Source organism: Pteropus alecto, unplaced genomic scaffold (assembly GCF_000325575.1).
Source record: "Pteropus alecto unplaced genomic scaffold, ASM32557v1 scaffold251, whole genome shotgun sequence".
Taxonomy (NCBI): Eukaryota; Metazoa; Chordata; class Mammalia; order Chiroptera; family Pteropodidae; genus Pteropus; species Pteropus alecto.
In genome coordinates this window covers 1897082-1914432 of record NW_006431048.1, presented here as the reverse complement: position 1 = coordinate 1914432, position 17351 = coordinate 1897082, and the positions used below count along the sequence as shown (strand labels likewise).

Here is a 17351-nt window from a genome sequence, read left to right as displayed (position 1 = left end):
TGCTGCTTCCGCTTACTACATCTCCTCACTTCACTACTGGTTTGGTGACATCTTAGACATCTATAGTCTGGCTATACATAAAGAACTTCGACAGGAAGATGCTGTGAAGAACTGAATTTGAATCATCACAACTGTTAAAAAGAAGAAAATTCCAGTTACACACATCTAAACAGCCATTTTTTCTCCTGAATAATAAAAAAAAAGATACAAATGCTCTTATACAGATATATAATTACATAATACCCTAAATCATAAACTATACTCTTCCCCACAAAAATCCCATAATAAAAATATTATGCTCTCAATAAAATTTTATAGTTAGTTTATTTGTTAACTAAGATGAAAATTTTTACTTATTCTTAATAACTTCTTTTAAAGGAAATCATATATACTTAGATTTACCTCTTTCAATATCATCCATCGGAGAGCTTGGGGACATCTTGTCTTCAGATGGAGAATGTTTTACAAGACTGGGAGTCCTAGTTAAATTCCGTGCTTGTTGTTGCTGTTGCTCTACACGAGACTGAAATTTACTGTTTCCTTCAACTCTGCGAATAAGAATATCAGAGGTCAAAACAGGTATGATGGCATTGTAACAACAATTTCAACTTACAAAGTTATGAAAATTGACCACTTACTCTTTTCCCTAGACATCTTTAAAGTGATATTCAAGAATTAAAATATTAATTTAATTCGTTATTTAACAAATATTTATTGTGCCCTGCTATATACATATGGCATACACATAAGTCATACTTTATGACCTATGAGAGATATAAGTATGAATAAAAACAAAACTACTACTCAATATTGAAGAGATAAGATACATGAATGCCTAAAAGAAAATGAAATATACCTAAGTATATAATAGGTACAATGTATTTTCTAAATTCTAAAGTTATTATTTCTGTTAAAATTAAGTCATTTCCACATTTTTCATTCATAACTTTAAGATATGTTACTAAAGCAGGTTCATTGACTTCCTTTTCAATACTTTTAAGAAGAGTATATAACAATTTGCTTGACTTCTGCCTCTCAAAATCATCTTTTGATGATTTCCAATCATCAAATCCTATCAGTTCTTCCTTCACAAAGTATTTAGCACCTCACTTCTCTCTTCATTCCTACTCTCAAAAACTGTGATTTATGTATTTTTCTGTTTCCCACATTGTTTCATTTTACTCAGTTTGCTTGGTAGATTAATGTTTCAAAACAAAAATATTTTAAATTAAAAGAATTCCTAGTTTAAAAATTTAATATGTAACTACCATCAATAAGACAATGTCCTAATTTTTAGTTAATGTTGAAAGCATTAGCTTCAATCTACCTTTATGATCTTACCTCTATCTAATCCACTATCAATCTCACTCCTCACTTTCCAATACTTATTATATACAGGCACAGAGACAATCTCTGGCCTATTCAAAGAGGTCTTTTTCATTGGCCCCAAATAAATCTGATACATTCCTGCCTTCAAACCTTACTTATATCTCCAATCCATTAAATTGGTTTTTCCCAAACTTTGTTACTAATAAAAATCACCTGGGGGAGGAGATAATAAAAAATAGTTTCCCAGGCTCTTTCCTAATCTGAAGTTAGTTTTGGGAACTTATCTATTTAACAAGGATTGAAGGTAATTTTTATTATCAAATATTTTTTTGGGGGGAAAAAAAGCTCTAAATCTTAACTTTTTTCAAGTTACACCAATAAGGGCTCCCTGAATGTTCCAATCAACCATAACCCCTCCCTTTCTTTAATTTCTTAGAGCAATTTTTGTCTATATTATTTGTATGGTTTTTAGAGCAAGTCCCTTCATTATATGGTAATTCATACACCCATCTGTTTCCAAAAAAGGATCTGAGATGGCTTTATTCTCTTATTGACTTTTCTAATAGAATTACATGTTAATCCAATTAAAATGCACGAGTTTTGAGGTTAGTACTTGTATAGAAAACTTTCCTTTTCCTAGTGCCTTACAGATTCGAGGTGCTCAATAACTTATACAAATAAAGATGAAATTATTTTGAAGAGTATAAAATGGCTCCTTTCAATCCAGTTCTATGTAAGCATCTACAACAGAATAAGGTATATCTAAACATACAGAAAACATTTAGAAACAAAACAAGCTTTTATATATCATAGGGAGAAATGGTACAAGCTTTTGGCTCAGGCTCTCCACCAAATTTAAACTAAGAAAAAGATTCAAACATTTTTGTACACACAGAAATAACCCTTATAAATAATGTGATTTAATTCAATAACTTTTTTCACAGACATTTCCTTAGCATTTTATATGCTAATAAAATAATTTATTTTGTTAACCACATACCTTGTTTTTTTTACAGTGATGTTGCTGCTGAGTTTTTCTAGTCGACATTCTCCAGTATCATGGTTAATAATCAAAATGCATTCTTTTAAGTAAGGTTTCTTTGAACCTTTGAAAACAGTTACTGGTGGAGTTGATCCCTGTTTAAGAAGTTAATTATCATTATTTAAAATTTGTGATAGAAATTCAGTTGTGAAAGACTTTGAGATCTGTTTCTCAATCTATGTTATACTTCAAGTCACCTAATTACCTAAATTTGCCACTTTGAAAACAAGAAGTGTAGTAAAATGGACAGAGATGAAGAAAGGCTGAGATATTAAAGCTGCTATCATTGAGGAAAGGGAACAGAGGAAGTACTTGCCTTGAGTCAGTAAAGATTTGTTTCATTGGTCTTCAATGGGCAATTGAGATTTAATTCTAATACAACCAATATATTTTACAGATAACGGAACAGAAGCCCTGAATCATATTTCCTACCCTTCCTCTCCTTCTTTCATAAATATAGTTTTTTAAATATGGCACTTTCTCAAAGAGGTACTTCCCTATGCAGTTTAAGGAAAATGAATGTATCAAGGAATAGGATCTGTTACACTAAACGCATAGATTAATTTTAGCAAATTAAAAGTGAGACAACCTTACATTATATGCTTCATGATATTATATAAAAATGTGCATCATTATTTATAAAGTATTCTTGCCAAAAACAAAAAAACGAAAAACCCCACAAAGAATCTATCATCAAGCCTTTAGATATTAACTACCACTTTACAGGAAATAAGAATAATAGAGAAACAAGTTAAATAATACCAGGCAGAATCAATTTGAAACCCAGAATTTCAGTGGGTATATTCTCTAGGACAAATAACTTGGTTTTTCTAACCAACTAATGGCATAAAAAGAGGAAGGGACTTTTACAGAATAAAAGAGACTTAAGGAACAATATCAAAATACTAAAGGAATATTATTTGGATTCCTTAGGGATAAACAATAAAAAGACATTTTGAGACCACCATGAAAATGTGAGTATGGGCCAGGTATTATAATTAATTCTGCTGTGTGTGATAATAGCATGATACTTAGGTAAAAAAAAAAAAATCCTTGTCAGTTAGAGATGCTCACATAAACCTTTATGAAATGGCATAATATCCGGGATTGCTTTAAAATATGTTAGGAAAAAAAGCGATAGAAGAATATATAAAAAAGCTTAGGAAAATATTGATAATTTTGAAGTTCAGTGAGAGTACATGGGGGTTCATTATGCTATTCTATTTTCCATAATAAAATGTTAAAGAAACCTACATCATTACTTATAACCTACATCTACCTACATGCTCCTCCTCCATCTTTCATCAGCCTCCCTCAATCCTGAAGGACTTTATGTTTATAATTCTCTAACTTTATCCCATATATATGTATCCTTAAATAATAAAGTGTTATATTTACTTGTTTTTGAACTTTATAAAAATGCATTATAATAAAAGTATACTGATTATGATAATTTTGTCAAATACGATAGTTATATTAGATCAGGTTAGAAAAGGGTGACTTATAAGACTAAAGGGTATATCATATTTAAAACATTATCAAACATTAGAGATTTAACACATGACCACAAGCAGGAATATGAGATAAATTTGGTGACTAAGGATACCATAAATGGAAGGTAAATCCTAGAGACTTGAGAGGTAGGGAGAGAAAATGATGAAACCAAAAGAAAGGAACTGGTTTTCCACCTTGCCTCTAAGACTAAAGTGATCTACAGGAAATCAAGCATGTACAGCACATAGACGAGGACATGTCTGGAGTGGCCATAGAAGAGTGAGATGTGGAGCACTTATTTGAAGCCCCGGTAAGGTAGAGAGCAAGGAGCAGGATTATGATAAAACAAACTGGGCCAACTTGGCTGGTAAGTATATTTTTCAGATGTCCTGGCTGAAAACAAGTGAGTAAGAAACTTCAAAACAGCAACCTAAGAACTCCAAATTATAGTTGATGAGAGATTTGTGCAATATATTCTCCTTAAAGATATTTGTATTATTACTTAGAATACAATAGATTATTGTATTCTTGGGTTACCGAAGACTAAGGGCTGTATCATAATTTTTTTTATTGCTTCTAGCACCTAAACTACCAAGTCCTTCACAGATACTCAATGAATGTTGAATATGAACAATATAGACTTTTAATACTTCCATAATCTCTACACCTGCCTTTTACACTTTGAACAAGTATTTTAAAATTAAACTTTTTTTCCTCATTAAATTGAGCACCATTCTTATTTTAAACTTTAATTTCTTCCCAGTACTTTATTCCATACCCCAAGAAAGGGATATTAAAGCGTTAAAGTACCAGGAAATTCTAAGCATATGAACTATCCTTGCCTCTAAATAATTATTGAATACATCCTATCTCCATGTTTACTGCTATTATCCAACTTCAGAACACTATCATCATCTTACCTAGATTACTGTTATCTTCCTCTTTACTCCTAGTTTTGTTTCTCATCTGCTGATAGGCAAATCTGATAATGCCTGATTATGAACACCAGGAAAGAAAAGGAAACAATAATGGAATGGAAAAGTATAATAGTAGTCTCAAAGTAACATGAGGGGAAAAAATAATTGAAAGAAGAGATGCCTGATAAAACTAATAAAAAAGAAAAGAGAAAAATGAATTAAAATAACTAATAAACCTACTATAAAATTATAGAAATAAAAATCAAGTATGTCAACTTTGAACTAAATGTGGATGGAATTTTCCTAATAAAAATAGATGTGTCAAACTGGGTTTAAAAATTAAACAGAATATTTTGTTAACAAAAGATGTAATTAAAAACGTGAGCTAAATAAAAGAAAGAGATGCTAAGATTCCATGAACATGGAAACAGAAAGCAGAGTTAGCAATATTAATATTAGATAAGATGTTATTTAAGCTTAAAATCACAAAAATAGGATGAAGTGTTTATTATATAATGATAAAAGATATAATTCATTTAAAAATATAACTGTAACAAGATGTTAAACTAGAACTCTGATACTAAAATAGGTTGAAGCCCCCAGAGTGTTGTGGGTTATTTTCCCATGTGAGCTAAGTAAACTTAATGAAAGGAATCAAACTAGGTTCATCCTGGAACGGACTTTGCCCAAGACAGTCATCTAGAGTGGCGTAGTAGCCCTCTAGACATATGCAACTCTCACAAGTCCAGGGTTTGAGGGCTAAAGTCATAAGCAACCACTAGAGATGCATTTCCTTCATTGGAAGTTTCTGGTGAACTACTTCATCCAGGCTCACAAAGTATTCCATAAGATAGAGTCAGCAATAAAATTATGCCAAACTTGGACTGTACCAATGACAAATTTTAACAGTCAAATAAGTCTTTTCCTTTCTAAATTCATCATTCTGAAATTTTATATCAGTCGACCATAGAGAACTGTTTGTAAAGAAGACAGATTTGTAATGCCCAAAATTAACCAGCCTAACCGTCTTTATTTTTATTTTGTTCTTCTAATTGGTACTACCAAAAAAACCCTAGAAGAATGAGAATTAGAAAATATACTCTATCGAAGAACTGTCAGAACCTTCTTAATAGTATAGTATAATAAAGTTCTAATTTATGGGATGACTCCAAGCTTCTAGGAATTTTTACCAGAATGATGAAAGCAAGTTCATAAAGAAAAACAGGAAAATCTAAATGCCTCAAACTAATCATCATTACATTTCTACAAACTACCCACAAAATTAAGAACTCTGAAGAAACATAAACTTCCTACTTTCCCTCATAATAAAGAGGGAAACATAAACTTTCCCTCTTTAATAAAGAGGGAAAATCCAAAGTTTATTTGAGATTTTAATTTCTATTCTTATTCATAGTTGTTTAAGGACTCTATGCCCAGCAGAAAAAAATTTGTTCTTGACAGGTGGTAAATTTAACAATTCTAGTTGTCTAAAAGAATTACAGGATAGAGTTCAAATACTTTTGCATCACACATTAGGTTCTTTATTATCTGATCCCTAAATACCTTTTCAGCTCCTACTGTGCCCCCATATGCACCCCCTCTGACCTAGCAATAGTGGCTTATTTGTAGTTCTTCAAATATAAGACTCTCGTTGCTTTGTTTTAGCCTATGTCTTTTTCTTTTCTCTACTTAAAATGTGTTCTCTTTCTTTCACCTATACAACTTCAACTCATTTTTAAACAGGGTATCCTGATGTCTCCTCTCCCTCCCCTGGCTGAGTTACCTCTCTTTTGTACTCCTATAATAATCTGTATATATCTTTATGATAAACCTTACATTTCTCTATTTTAATCCATTATTTCCCGTCTTCCTTATTAAATGGTATCTTTTTTAGGACACTGACCACGTCTAATTTACCTCTGTATTCCCAATAGCTACCTAGCACGGGACTTATAACTCAAAGGTACATCTACATATGGTCTGCCTGTTCATTTGTCTCTTCCCCTCTTTCTTTCTCATGCACATTTACACACACACACACAAACTGAGGCATATTTTGGACATATCTCTGGATGGACTAGGTGGGGAGGGAGTTACTTTTTCCCAAATGATTTCTCGCTGTTTCAGAAAATTGAAGGCTTAAACATTTTTTTCTATAGCTGTCATTCCTTTAAGAGGTATTTCAATTGAGACTATAACCAAATACATGGTGAATGATAACCATGACAAGCCATCTCATGAATTTATACACAAAAGAATGTGGAGGAACTAGCACAAAACCATTCCTATTACAAAAATTAAATTAAGCAAAGAAAAAAATCTCAGGAAGTCCAGTGTTTTCTTTATATATTAAAGTCTAGGTTTTCTCTGAAAATAGATCAAGTTAGTGTAAACAAAAAATACAAGTTGAATGCTAAGAAATTTCTAACTCAAAGACTGAGAAAACTTAGAGCATACAACAAAGAACTTGTATATTTATGTAAATAGTATTTGATGTTACTTGGATACATCTAGAAATTTAGAAAATGAACAAAATTTAAAACTTTTGGTTAGGGTTTCCCTGACTTTAGTCTCTTTCTTTTCAAACCCATTCCCTAAACTATTGATAAAATCACTCCAAAAACACAAATCTATTCATGTTAGCTCTCTGCTTAAAAACCTTTAATGGTTCTCCAATACCTATGACATAAAGTCGAATTTCTACAAAAGATTCTCCACAATCTGATCCCAACCGACCTTTCCAGTTTCTATTCCTATCAATCATTTTTCATTAATCTGTAATTTACTATATTAAATCATTTTTTCCAAAAACGTCTTGTTCTATATCCATTAGTCTTTCACATACTGTTTCTTCTGCCTAGATTATTCTACTCCCTTTCTATCTGATGGAATTCTACTTGTCCTTTAAGGCTCAGCTCAAATAGCATCTGCTTTGGAAGCCTTTCAAGATTCCACCGGGCAGAGTATTTGATTCCAACTTATGTGCTTGCACAGAATTTTGTACATGCTCTAACTTATAGCATTAGATGTTTACATGTCTGTCTGCTATTACAAGTTAGAGTAGAAGGCAGGAGCATGTTATTGTTCCCATTTCGGAATATAAAATCTGTCTCATAAAATAATTTAATAAATACTTGTTTAGGCTTTCAGTTGTTTCAAACCATTTGATATGATAGTTCTTGAAACTTCTCAAATAGATTAAAGAATTCCAAGACTGTTTTACCTAAAATAATATTTTTTTGCTTTGCTGTGTTTATTAATTACTTTAACTGACTATCACTACATTGATTGCGCAATTATTTTCATTTAAATTTAGTGGAAATCTTACAAAAATATTCCTTTAGTCTAAATATATAGAAATACTCACTTCTATATTTGGCAGAGTTATTGTCACCTGTTCACCTTTGCCGACCTCAAGCTCTCCTTCACAAGAAGTGTCAACAGAAGCAGGTTTGAAGTCATCTAAAAATAGACACAGATACAGATTTTTATAAAATGCAACGACACCTGCATACCTGGATATCAAAAATATTAGCATGTTTTAGAGTGATAAATCATTTTTTGACAACCAGAGATTAAAATGGTTTAGAAGAATCTTTATATTATAAACAAACAAACAAAATACAATCCAGTATAATATTCTGAGAAGAAAAAATAGCTATACTCTAAAACAGTATTCCTCAAACCATGCTCCCTGGAATCCTGTTTAAATCAAGATGAACAAGACTAAGATGTTCCACTGCTAAAAACTAAATAATGTCAGTATTTTCATGATTGTTAAAAACTGATATCAGTAGAATGTTTTCGATTTTCAGTCTTTTTCTCCCATAAATTTTTTCAAGTCACCTTGGGTGCTTACTACCACTTGTGTGCTGTCCTAGCAGAATGAATACATGGCAAATATATAGCATGAATACATCGCAAATATATAGTCATGGGGAAACTTAACAAAAAGCAATCTTATTTATTTAACAGCTTGAGTTTTTCATGGATATGTACACCATTAAAGGATGTGTAAATTTAACAAAATTTGCCACTTCAGAAGAACTTAAAATAGTTTTCATTTTGAGTTTAATCACATAATTCAAACGACGTCATTAAAACATGTCACCTAGAAAGAATTTAGGGTGCTGAGATATTTCACATGCTAAACAAACTTAAAAACCTCTAAGAAATGAAACCCACTTAAAAATAATTCACATCAATATATATCAATGACTGATAATAATTCTGATATAGAATTCCTTGGGTTATATTTATTTTTCTAGGTTGACTCTATATTGAAATATAGCACATATGCAAAATAGAACACAAATCATAATCCTAATTATAATTAGCAACCAGATTAAGAAATAGAACATTATCAGCCCCTGAGAGACCCTCCCAATTTACCCTAAACCCCAAGAGATTTACCTCAATATTAACAGGGGAGCCCCAAAGGCAAAAGTCTAAATCCAAAGTAATAAATATTTATTAGTGAATATTAAAGGACCACAATGGGCAGATCTTAGGAAAAGAGAATCTTCCAGTGCTCATCAAATCATCACTTTGTCAATAAACAAAGGCTAGCCTTGCTTCACAATGACAATTATAATAGCAACCATTTATGGAAAAATTTACTATATGCCAGGCACCTTGTTTAATACTTCATATTTAATTCTCATAGCAACTCTAAGAAAATAAATGAAATCCATTCCTCTGTTCCTCAAACACATATAAATATAACCAATTCACACAAAGTATTCTTTATAATACGGTTTATTCTTCAGGCTACTTTAATTCAAAACTGAATACATGCAATAACCATCTCTTCAAATCCTGATGCTTATTCCTAGATATTAAAAAACGGATTAAAAATAACAAGCAATATGAAAAATATGCAAGAGTTTGATTTACAATGTATCCTTAGGTAGTACAACTGAGGATAAAGATTAGACTGAGAATAAATTGAGGAAGTTTTTAGTAGTAGCAAGGTAATGAAAAAGATAAAGGATAATTAAGATTTAGATCCTTGAAAGAGGTTTTGGACTTAGAGAAATAAGTGTTAATGTCAATGGATGAAAAGACAGTGATATTAAAGGGAAAAAATCCAAACTCAGCCTTGAGTATCACAGAAATAAAGAGAAAATATAAAGCAGAAGACAGAAAAATCCAAGAGAATGAACTAAGACATAAAACAAAATAACAGTAACAGCTATAACTTACATGCTAAAAGTTTATTAAAAATTTTTTTTCCTAATTACTTTCACCTTAAAGCTTCACAACAATCCTGGAAAGTAGTGAATATCCCTATCTTACAGATAAGGGAAGTGAGGGTGTAAGAAATTAATTCTCTTGCTCAAGATCATGCTATTAATATCTGCTAAAGCTAGAATAAGGAATCACAAAATCCAGCTAGAATAAAAAGATGAGAGGTTGGCCATCAACCTCTGACATCAGTCTAACTGATATCAACATCAATGGGGAAAGAAAATAACTTCAGTTTTAAATAGTAAATATCATTTGTGACTCTAAAGAACCAAAGTCATTTTATAAGGATGTATACAATAGAAATGAAGTAACTGCCACTTAAAATATTTTAATACAAATAAGTTATCATCTGGGCTATGTAAGTGCCCACAATGACAAACTGGTGTTAAAATGTCAACTTTCTATTTTTAACTATCTTTCAGGGTTCTCATCAGTGTAAGTATTCCTCTAAATATTCCTCAATCTTCTTCAGTACTCACATCTAATCACTATGTTTTCTTTCATACTATCTTTCAGAGCCATATCCTTCCATTCTCGGAGAGGACAAACTACTTTTCAATCAACAAAAGGCTGAACTATCAAAGTATCTCAACCTTGCTCTTCAGCTTTTCTCTTGGCTTTTGCTTAGAATTTGAATCCCAAAATCACAATTTCTTATCCACTCTATAGCATTTACCATACTACTCATCAAAACCTAACATACATTACCTGAAATTATTTAACTCTTTGTAGAAATGTCCTATTGGGCTGTAATTTTTAAAAGCGCAATGCCTCGTACCTTAATTCCTCCAGAATTGTGGCTCCTAGCACAATGCCTTTAATATTATGGGTACGGAAGAGACCTTTGTAATTGATTCTGCTTCATACTGTTAACACTTCTCTGAACCGTCTCCAAACCTACTTAAGTATAAACTTATTAAAGTCAAATTATGTGTAAAAGGCTTCTTTTCTAATTGTTTCCTGAGGATCAGATTCATCTCTACTTCAAGACTATCATTTATTTAGGGTAGATATTGCCATATTCCTTTTCTACTTTTCACTAGCACACTTTTTTTTCTTATAGAGGGCACCCATTATTTAATATATGACAAAAGAATTCTCTGTGATACATATGTAAAACATTAGAAATGACATCCTAGAGTAAAACCATGGCCCTCTGATCTCCCATGTTTTTCTCATAGTGACACAAAGGACAACATTGGGAAGTATGATTGTTATTTAACTCTAGCTGAGTAATGCTCTGAAGTCAGACAGGTAACCCAAGGCAGTGAAGCAGACCAGAGGGGTGACCCTGAGAATGAATAAGTGACCCTGAGAATGAATAAGCCCAATCTCAAGTGACCCTGAGAATGAATAAGCCCAATCTCAAGAGGACAACCACTACTTGGTTCTAGCCAACTGCTGCCAAAAGGAATATGGGCTTAGTGTTGCCGGGTGACCTTCTGATTTTTTAAAAAGAAGCTGGTAACCCAGATTTTTGTATAAAAGATTTTGATTTTAGGTATTTACAATTGATTCATGTTAGTTGTAAATAGTTAATCGTGCAGGTCAAACAAAGCATCTCTAAAGTCAAATTTAGCTAATAGGCTGTTAATCTATAGCCTCTGTTTTAGTGTTTAAAAAGTGATTATTTTCCTTTATAAATAATCACTATTGATCTTTACAAAAATTTTTTGAATTGAATATTCTCATCTATATTTTTACCAATTGGGAACTCCTCTGTAATGAAGCCAGTAAAAGATGAAGTAGGGAATTCAAGCCACATACTCTATCTGCTCATATTATATAGCCTCTTTGCCTTATACTTACAGTTCTGAACTTTTGTGCATATGTGTTTTTGTTGGGGGGATGGTGTTAGGAGATGAGGGATAGTCATAAGTTCCTATGGAAATTTGATGAAAATTACAGACCAGGTACAGATCCTCTCCACAGAAAAATGCATATATGAACATACATATCAAATGCTATATAATTTCAAGGGATTCACAAATCTCTGAAGCATATACATAGATGCCTATAGTATATGAGACAACTAAAGAAACAGAAATGCGCTCAAAATATCTGTAGCTTTACTTCATGTTAAGCATAAATTTATAATCAATAAGTCCAACAAAACCATTCTGAACCTATTTACATTTCTAATTATTCTATTGTTAGAATTAACAATTCTTTTTATTACTTGTTATATTAAGTCGTGCTGTCTTTTATTTATTTAAACAAGTTTTCTTAAAGTATACAAGTTTTGGGTTTCAAGGGGTTAAGTACAGTTCTAGAATTATATAATTTGTTGAATAATCTCAAGTTCATGGCTTCTATATGCTTCCAAATGTCAAATGCATTCTTTTCTGAGTTGCTATGATTCCTGACTAAATAGTTTATTTCCCTCAGTTCTCCTTGGTTTGGAAACCTCACCATCCATTTTATCTTTTATTTATTTTCTCTGGATTTCCCTCATCTATGTTATTTTCTTCACATTTACAATACAATTACTTATATTACATAAAGAGTAGAAAAACATTTATTATTTTGCATTTAATACTTTTTCTGTCAATGTTGATCACCTTTCTGACTATTTTGGCTGTATCATCAATAATCTCTATATTTGCATAAAAGAATCCACAATTACTGTAATAAATATACTTCCTGGAATAATTCAACTAATTCCAAAACCCATACCCTTTCCAATATATTGCACTGATCAGAGATCACTAACTGTAAATATAATTTTAATTCTATTTTTCACTAGTGTACTTTCTAATATTTTCTCACATCAAAGCATAACAACTTTTTTGGGAGTGGCTTCACTTGACACCTCAGACAATCTCCCTGCAGTCAATACCCCATGAGCTCATCATTTGTGACAGCAAAAAGCGGTATCATTTACTAACTTAGACATTTCACTGTTTATTTCCTTATCTGGATATACATTGTAAAACTAGTACTAGCCCAAATCCAAAATTTATTCTAGTGGGTTCTGTTACTTAAACTCTTCTACTCAGTGAGGCATCTGTGACTAAGAATTTAGCTTATCATTTACAAAACATCCCATGTCTTCCCCACCATATGCCAGACTATTTTTTCGATAGGTTTTATTGCCAAGCTCTGATAAATGCCTTTGAAAGTCTAAATAAATTACACTCACTGGCATTCCTCATACACACATAACTAACCCTTCAAGAATAATGGTAACTACTGTTTATTCTCTACCATGCAGCAAAATAATGTGCTAAATTGTTTATGGTATCTTATTTAATCCTTAAAAAACTCTGAAATTTAGATATTATTACCATTTACATCTGAAATTTAGATATTACTGTTATCATTTTATATATAAAAAAACAGGCCGAGAGCTTAGAGAATGTTCCCAAAGTTACATTATATATATATGTGGTACCGGCCAGAATTCACATATAGGTTTTTCCAAAGCCTCAGCATATTGGACAGGCATAATTTAAGAAAGAAAATATTACTTTCTCCCAGAGTACATTGACTTGAGTGTTTATTATAAATTAGATCCGCCTGCTCTGTATAAAAAGTCAGATCTATTCTATAGTTTCCTTCCCTCGCTCTGAGTCCTTAAGAGTATCATCTGAGAAATGAATTTATCTGCAAGAATAATGACTGGTTTTATTTAAATAAATCTAAAAATCTGCCAGCTTCAACAAGAAAAAAACTAGGACTGAAAATCTTTCTAATGTCTTCCACAGGACTAAGAGTGTATTCAAAATCTGAGTTTATTGCGGTTGTTATTGTTATTGTATTTTTGCTTATTTTCATCCTTGAAACTGGATCATTGATTCTCAGACTCTGACAACACAATTCCAGCATTTTGAGAACTTTTATAAATGAAAGGCTCTGAAGCACATGCAAAGTGCTTTCCAAAGGCTATTTTATTAATTTGGAGTTCACGCCCTTAAAGAGTATACAAAAGTTATATGAAAATACATTCTTGAGCAAATTTTTGTAATCTTAAACCTTGTGATTTGAAAAATTAAGACTACTACATACATGAGAAAAAAGAGGAAAGAAGAGAGGAGATACTATTTGAGAGAAAGGCATGGAGAAACCAGATAAAAACTATAATATATTTTTGTAAAATAGGACTGGAGAAGGAAAGAAACTGTACAGAGAGCACTAGTTGTCTCACTGTGGGACGCTTTGGATGACACAGGATAGAGAATAATTTAGCGACATTGTTTAAGATCTGTTTGCAAATATTTCCCCTGTTTATTGCATCAATTGGACATTAATTGGATATTAATTATGCTTAATAAAACCTTTTATAAAATGTAAATATATCCTTGGAGAGTTAGAAACCTATTGGTTCTTCATACTTTTACTCTGAGTTACTATAATTAGATTGTCTACAACTTAAGTAAACTCTTGGGAAATGTAAGTTTTAATTGCAGCATGGAACACTTCAGAGTAAAAACTATAAAGATCTCTGGATAGCCTAAGGATAGAATGACTGAGAAAGGTGGAATGATGAGACACTAAGGAAGGGCAGAGCTGGGGAAAGGAAGTGAAAAAACACCTGCTTTACAATTTTTGCTTCAGAAAAATAACAGGTTATGATTCAATGATCTCAAAGTTTCCTTTTCGCTCTATAATTCTCTGAGAGCTATTATGCAAAGAGTGGATGTTTTACATACCGAACCATATGCTACATTTTCCTTCCTGTAGTCTACACCATCCTACTATTAAAACAAAAGAGCTCCCTTTTCTACCTCAACAACATAAAAGAGAATAACATCAAAACTAGTTCCAGAGAACAACCAAAAGGATATTACAGAAATCATACTGAGGTAAATGTCTTCCAATAAAGAAATTAATAACACTGCCTCCAACACTTTGATAATCAGTATTTGATAACTGACTGAATGAAATCGGTGGTCCAAAAGAGATATAGATTTTTGGAATGGTTCCGAATCTCTCCCCAGGAACACGCTAAATAAGAACCCTCATCAGCCAGACAGAAAAAGTGAAGAGAAACTATTTCCCCACTAGCCTCAAGGCATTTCCTTACCACTACATAACAGCTCAGTCCTTTGCTCTTTCCCATTTGTCACCTTACTATTTTCCTTGGCATCTCTGCATCAGCCCCAGTCATGTCTGTCTCCACAGTCACCACTGCAGACCTCCACAAAGTTTCCCTTTCTGCCTGTTGGTTTCACTTAAATCTCTCTGCCCAGGGTTTACCCACACCTGCTCGACTCCTGATCCTTCCACCGACTCTAGGGCTCCAGGCAGAGAAGAGGATTGCGCTGGGCATCCCATTCTCCAGCGGAATAAGTGGAAGTCTATGGGAACTACCTCGGAGGCGTCTGTGCCTCTGCACCCCATACCCAGGAGCTCCCCTTTTTCTCCCGGAATGTTTTTCACTCACAGCGCACAGTGTGGAAGGCGCAGAGAGGCTGCTTCTCAAAACTCTCGCCTAACTTAAGAACCCGCTCACGACTGCCGATGTGCCAAGGTCCATTCATCATTATCCTTCGTCTCCGACTTGGCCTCCGCCTCCACCGCTGCCTACCTTCTGCCACCTCAGCCTGAAGAAGCTGCATTTGCAGCCACAGCGCAGCCACCACAGACTCCGCCCCGCGCCCAACGCGCGCGTCCCCACCGGGCGCCTCTCGCGTGCTGATTGGCTGCCTGGCGAAGAGCGCCCCGCCCCTTGGCTCCGAGGATCCTGGTCCCGCCTCCAGGCCCCTTCCCGCGTTGCGACGCACGCCTCCCTGGGAACGCCGCGCAACTGAGGTGCGCAGTGGGATCGGAGTTCTTTGGTGGAGGAACGCGAAGTGAGGATGAGGTAACGGACCCGAGGTTGTGGCTGGGGAAGGAGCAGGACTGGCGGTACCAAGAAGTCAGGAGCCCAGACTCCGGGGCCAAGTGCCCCGGAATGTAGGAGCGCTTAACAAGAGAATTATCCTGCTCCAAGCCTTCTGTAGAAATCTAGTGTGAAAACTGAGGCCCGGGGAGGGAGCGGGCGGACTCGGCACAAGGCCTGGTGTCTGGCCCAAGGCCTGGTAGTGCCCAAGCTGGGTCTAGAATCCGGAGTAAAGAAGCCGGCGGCCTCTGAGCCTCTGCCCTTGGGCCTGACTAGAAGGCGACGCCGTTTCCTAGGCAATCGTTTTCTGACCTGTTTCAGAGGAAGTTCCAGGTGCTATTAGGGCCGGCACGTGGAGGGAGGCGGGGTCCGGCTGGGGCGGGGATCGTGGGGGTGGGGGAAAGATTCGGAGTTCTGAACTGCAGATGTTTAGGATCAGTTGCAACTAGTTTGCATTATGTCGTCGTCTTTTATTTATTCATTTTATAGTGATCCGTGGAGGCAGTAACGGCACAGCTAAGACCGCCAGATTACCAAAGGATCAAGGCCAGAGTTCGTGCTCTGGCGACCGGGTAATAGCATTAATAATTGAAAAGTAATTTTTTTCTGTCAAAAAGTCGTGAGTTTAATGGTAAAGATTAGAGAAGTGTTGTATTAGAAGACAAGCATCCAAAAGGAAGTTTATAAGTGGTTACCATAGCAGGTGGCTGTTTTTCAGGATAATTATGTTATCAAACTCTGCTCCCTTCTACCTTAGCCAAATTTGTCAATTTATTGTTCCAGTTAGGTAGATGAATGTGTCTCCCTCAGCCTATCTGCTTGTCTAAATTTAGCTCTTTTAAGGCATACTAAGACTGTTTTGTGTGGTAATTAAGAATTCAAATTCTGTAGTCAAACTCTGGGTTTGAACCCCACCTTCATACTTTTCAGTGTGACTTTGTGCATACCAAAGTTAAGTATGCTCATTGTTAAAATGGGGGGAGGGGAGCGGAATAATACTGTTTATACCGTAGGTAGAGTTGTTGAGAGAGATGAGTTAATATGTGAAAGCATTTAAAGCAATTCATGGCATATATTAAAAACTCCAGATTATTATTCTTGAGGCTTAATTCTACTGTCATGCAACTTTTTAGGACCATCCTTGGTGGTTGCCGTCTCTTCTAAATCTTGAATTATTCTAGGAGGTGAGAATTGCTATTTTGTTTACAAATAAGAAAACTGGTTCAGCGGAGCCCAGTCCTCTGACCTCTATGGTGTATATTCTTTGGTGCCATGTACTTGGTACTTAACATATTTTATATAACGTATTTTACATATACGTATTTGTGTGTCTGTGTATGTAAGTGTATACTTTTCCTTCCTAACCAGAACATTAGGTGAGAATCTGTCCTACATAAAATCTTCGTGACGCTTGCCTCTAAAATAGTGCCCCACACACATTTGGTGGTGATGATGTTTCATTGTGTTAGCCAGAGGGCAAGAATAGTGTTTTAAG

The 17351-nt window shown here is 34.2% G+C and overlaps 2 protein-coding genes across 9 annotated transcripts in view; one reads left to right on the top strand and one right to left on the bottom strand.

The window, feature by feature from the left end:
* Positions 1 to 15632, bottom strand: part of EAF2 (ELL associated factor 2) — a 32758-nt gene extending 17126 nt beyond the window's left edge. Inside the window, exons 1-4 of the mRNA XM_006905591.3 lie at positions 15419 to 15632; positions 8150 to 8244; positions 2330 to 2466; positions 403 to 548 (exon numbers count right to left, since the gene is read on the bottom strand). Of these exons, the coding sequence (XP_006905653.2) occupies positions 403 to 548; positions 2330 to 2466; positions 8150 to 8244; positions 15419 to 15593 (553 nt within the window). The 5' untranslated portion in view covers positions 15594 to 15632. The remainder of the gene's footprint in view (positions 1 to 402; positions 549 to 2329; positions 2467 to 8149; positions 8245 to 15418) is intronic.
* A 98-nt stretch (positions 15633 to 15730) lies between these two features.
* IQCB1 (IQ motif containing B1) overlaps positions 15731 to 17351 on the top strand; it is a 41739-nt gene continuing 40118 nt past the window's right edge. For 2 of the 8 annotated variants that reach the window (XM_006905554.3, XM_006905555.3), the window contains exons 1-3: positions 15731 to 15838; positions 16346 to 16428; positions 16990 to 17040. The gene's annotated coding sequence lies outside the window, so the exon portion shown is untranslated. Of the gene's footprint in view, positions 15839 to 16165; positions 16190 to 16345; positions 16429 to 16989; positions 17041 to 17351 lie in introns of those variants that run through there. The other 6 variants (XM_006905553.3, XM_015596054.2, XM_025052016.1 and 3 more) reach the window with 5 other exon arrangements.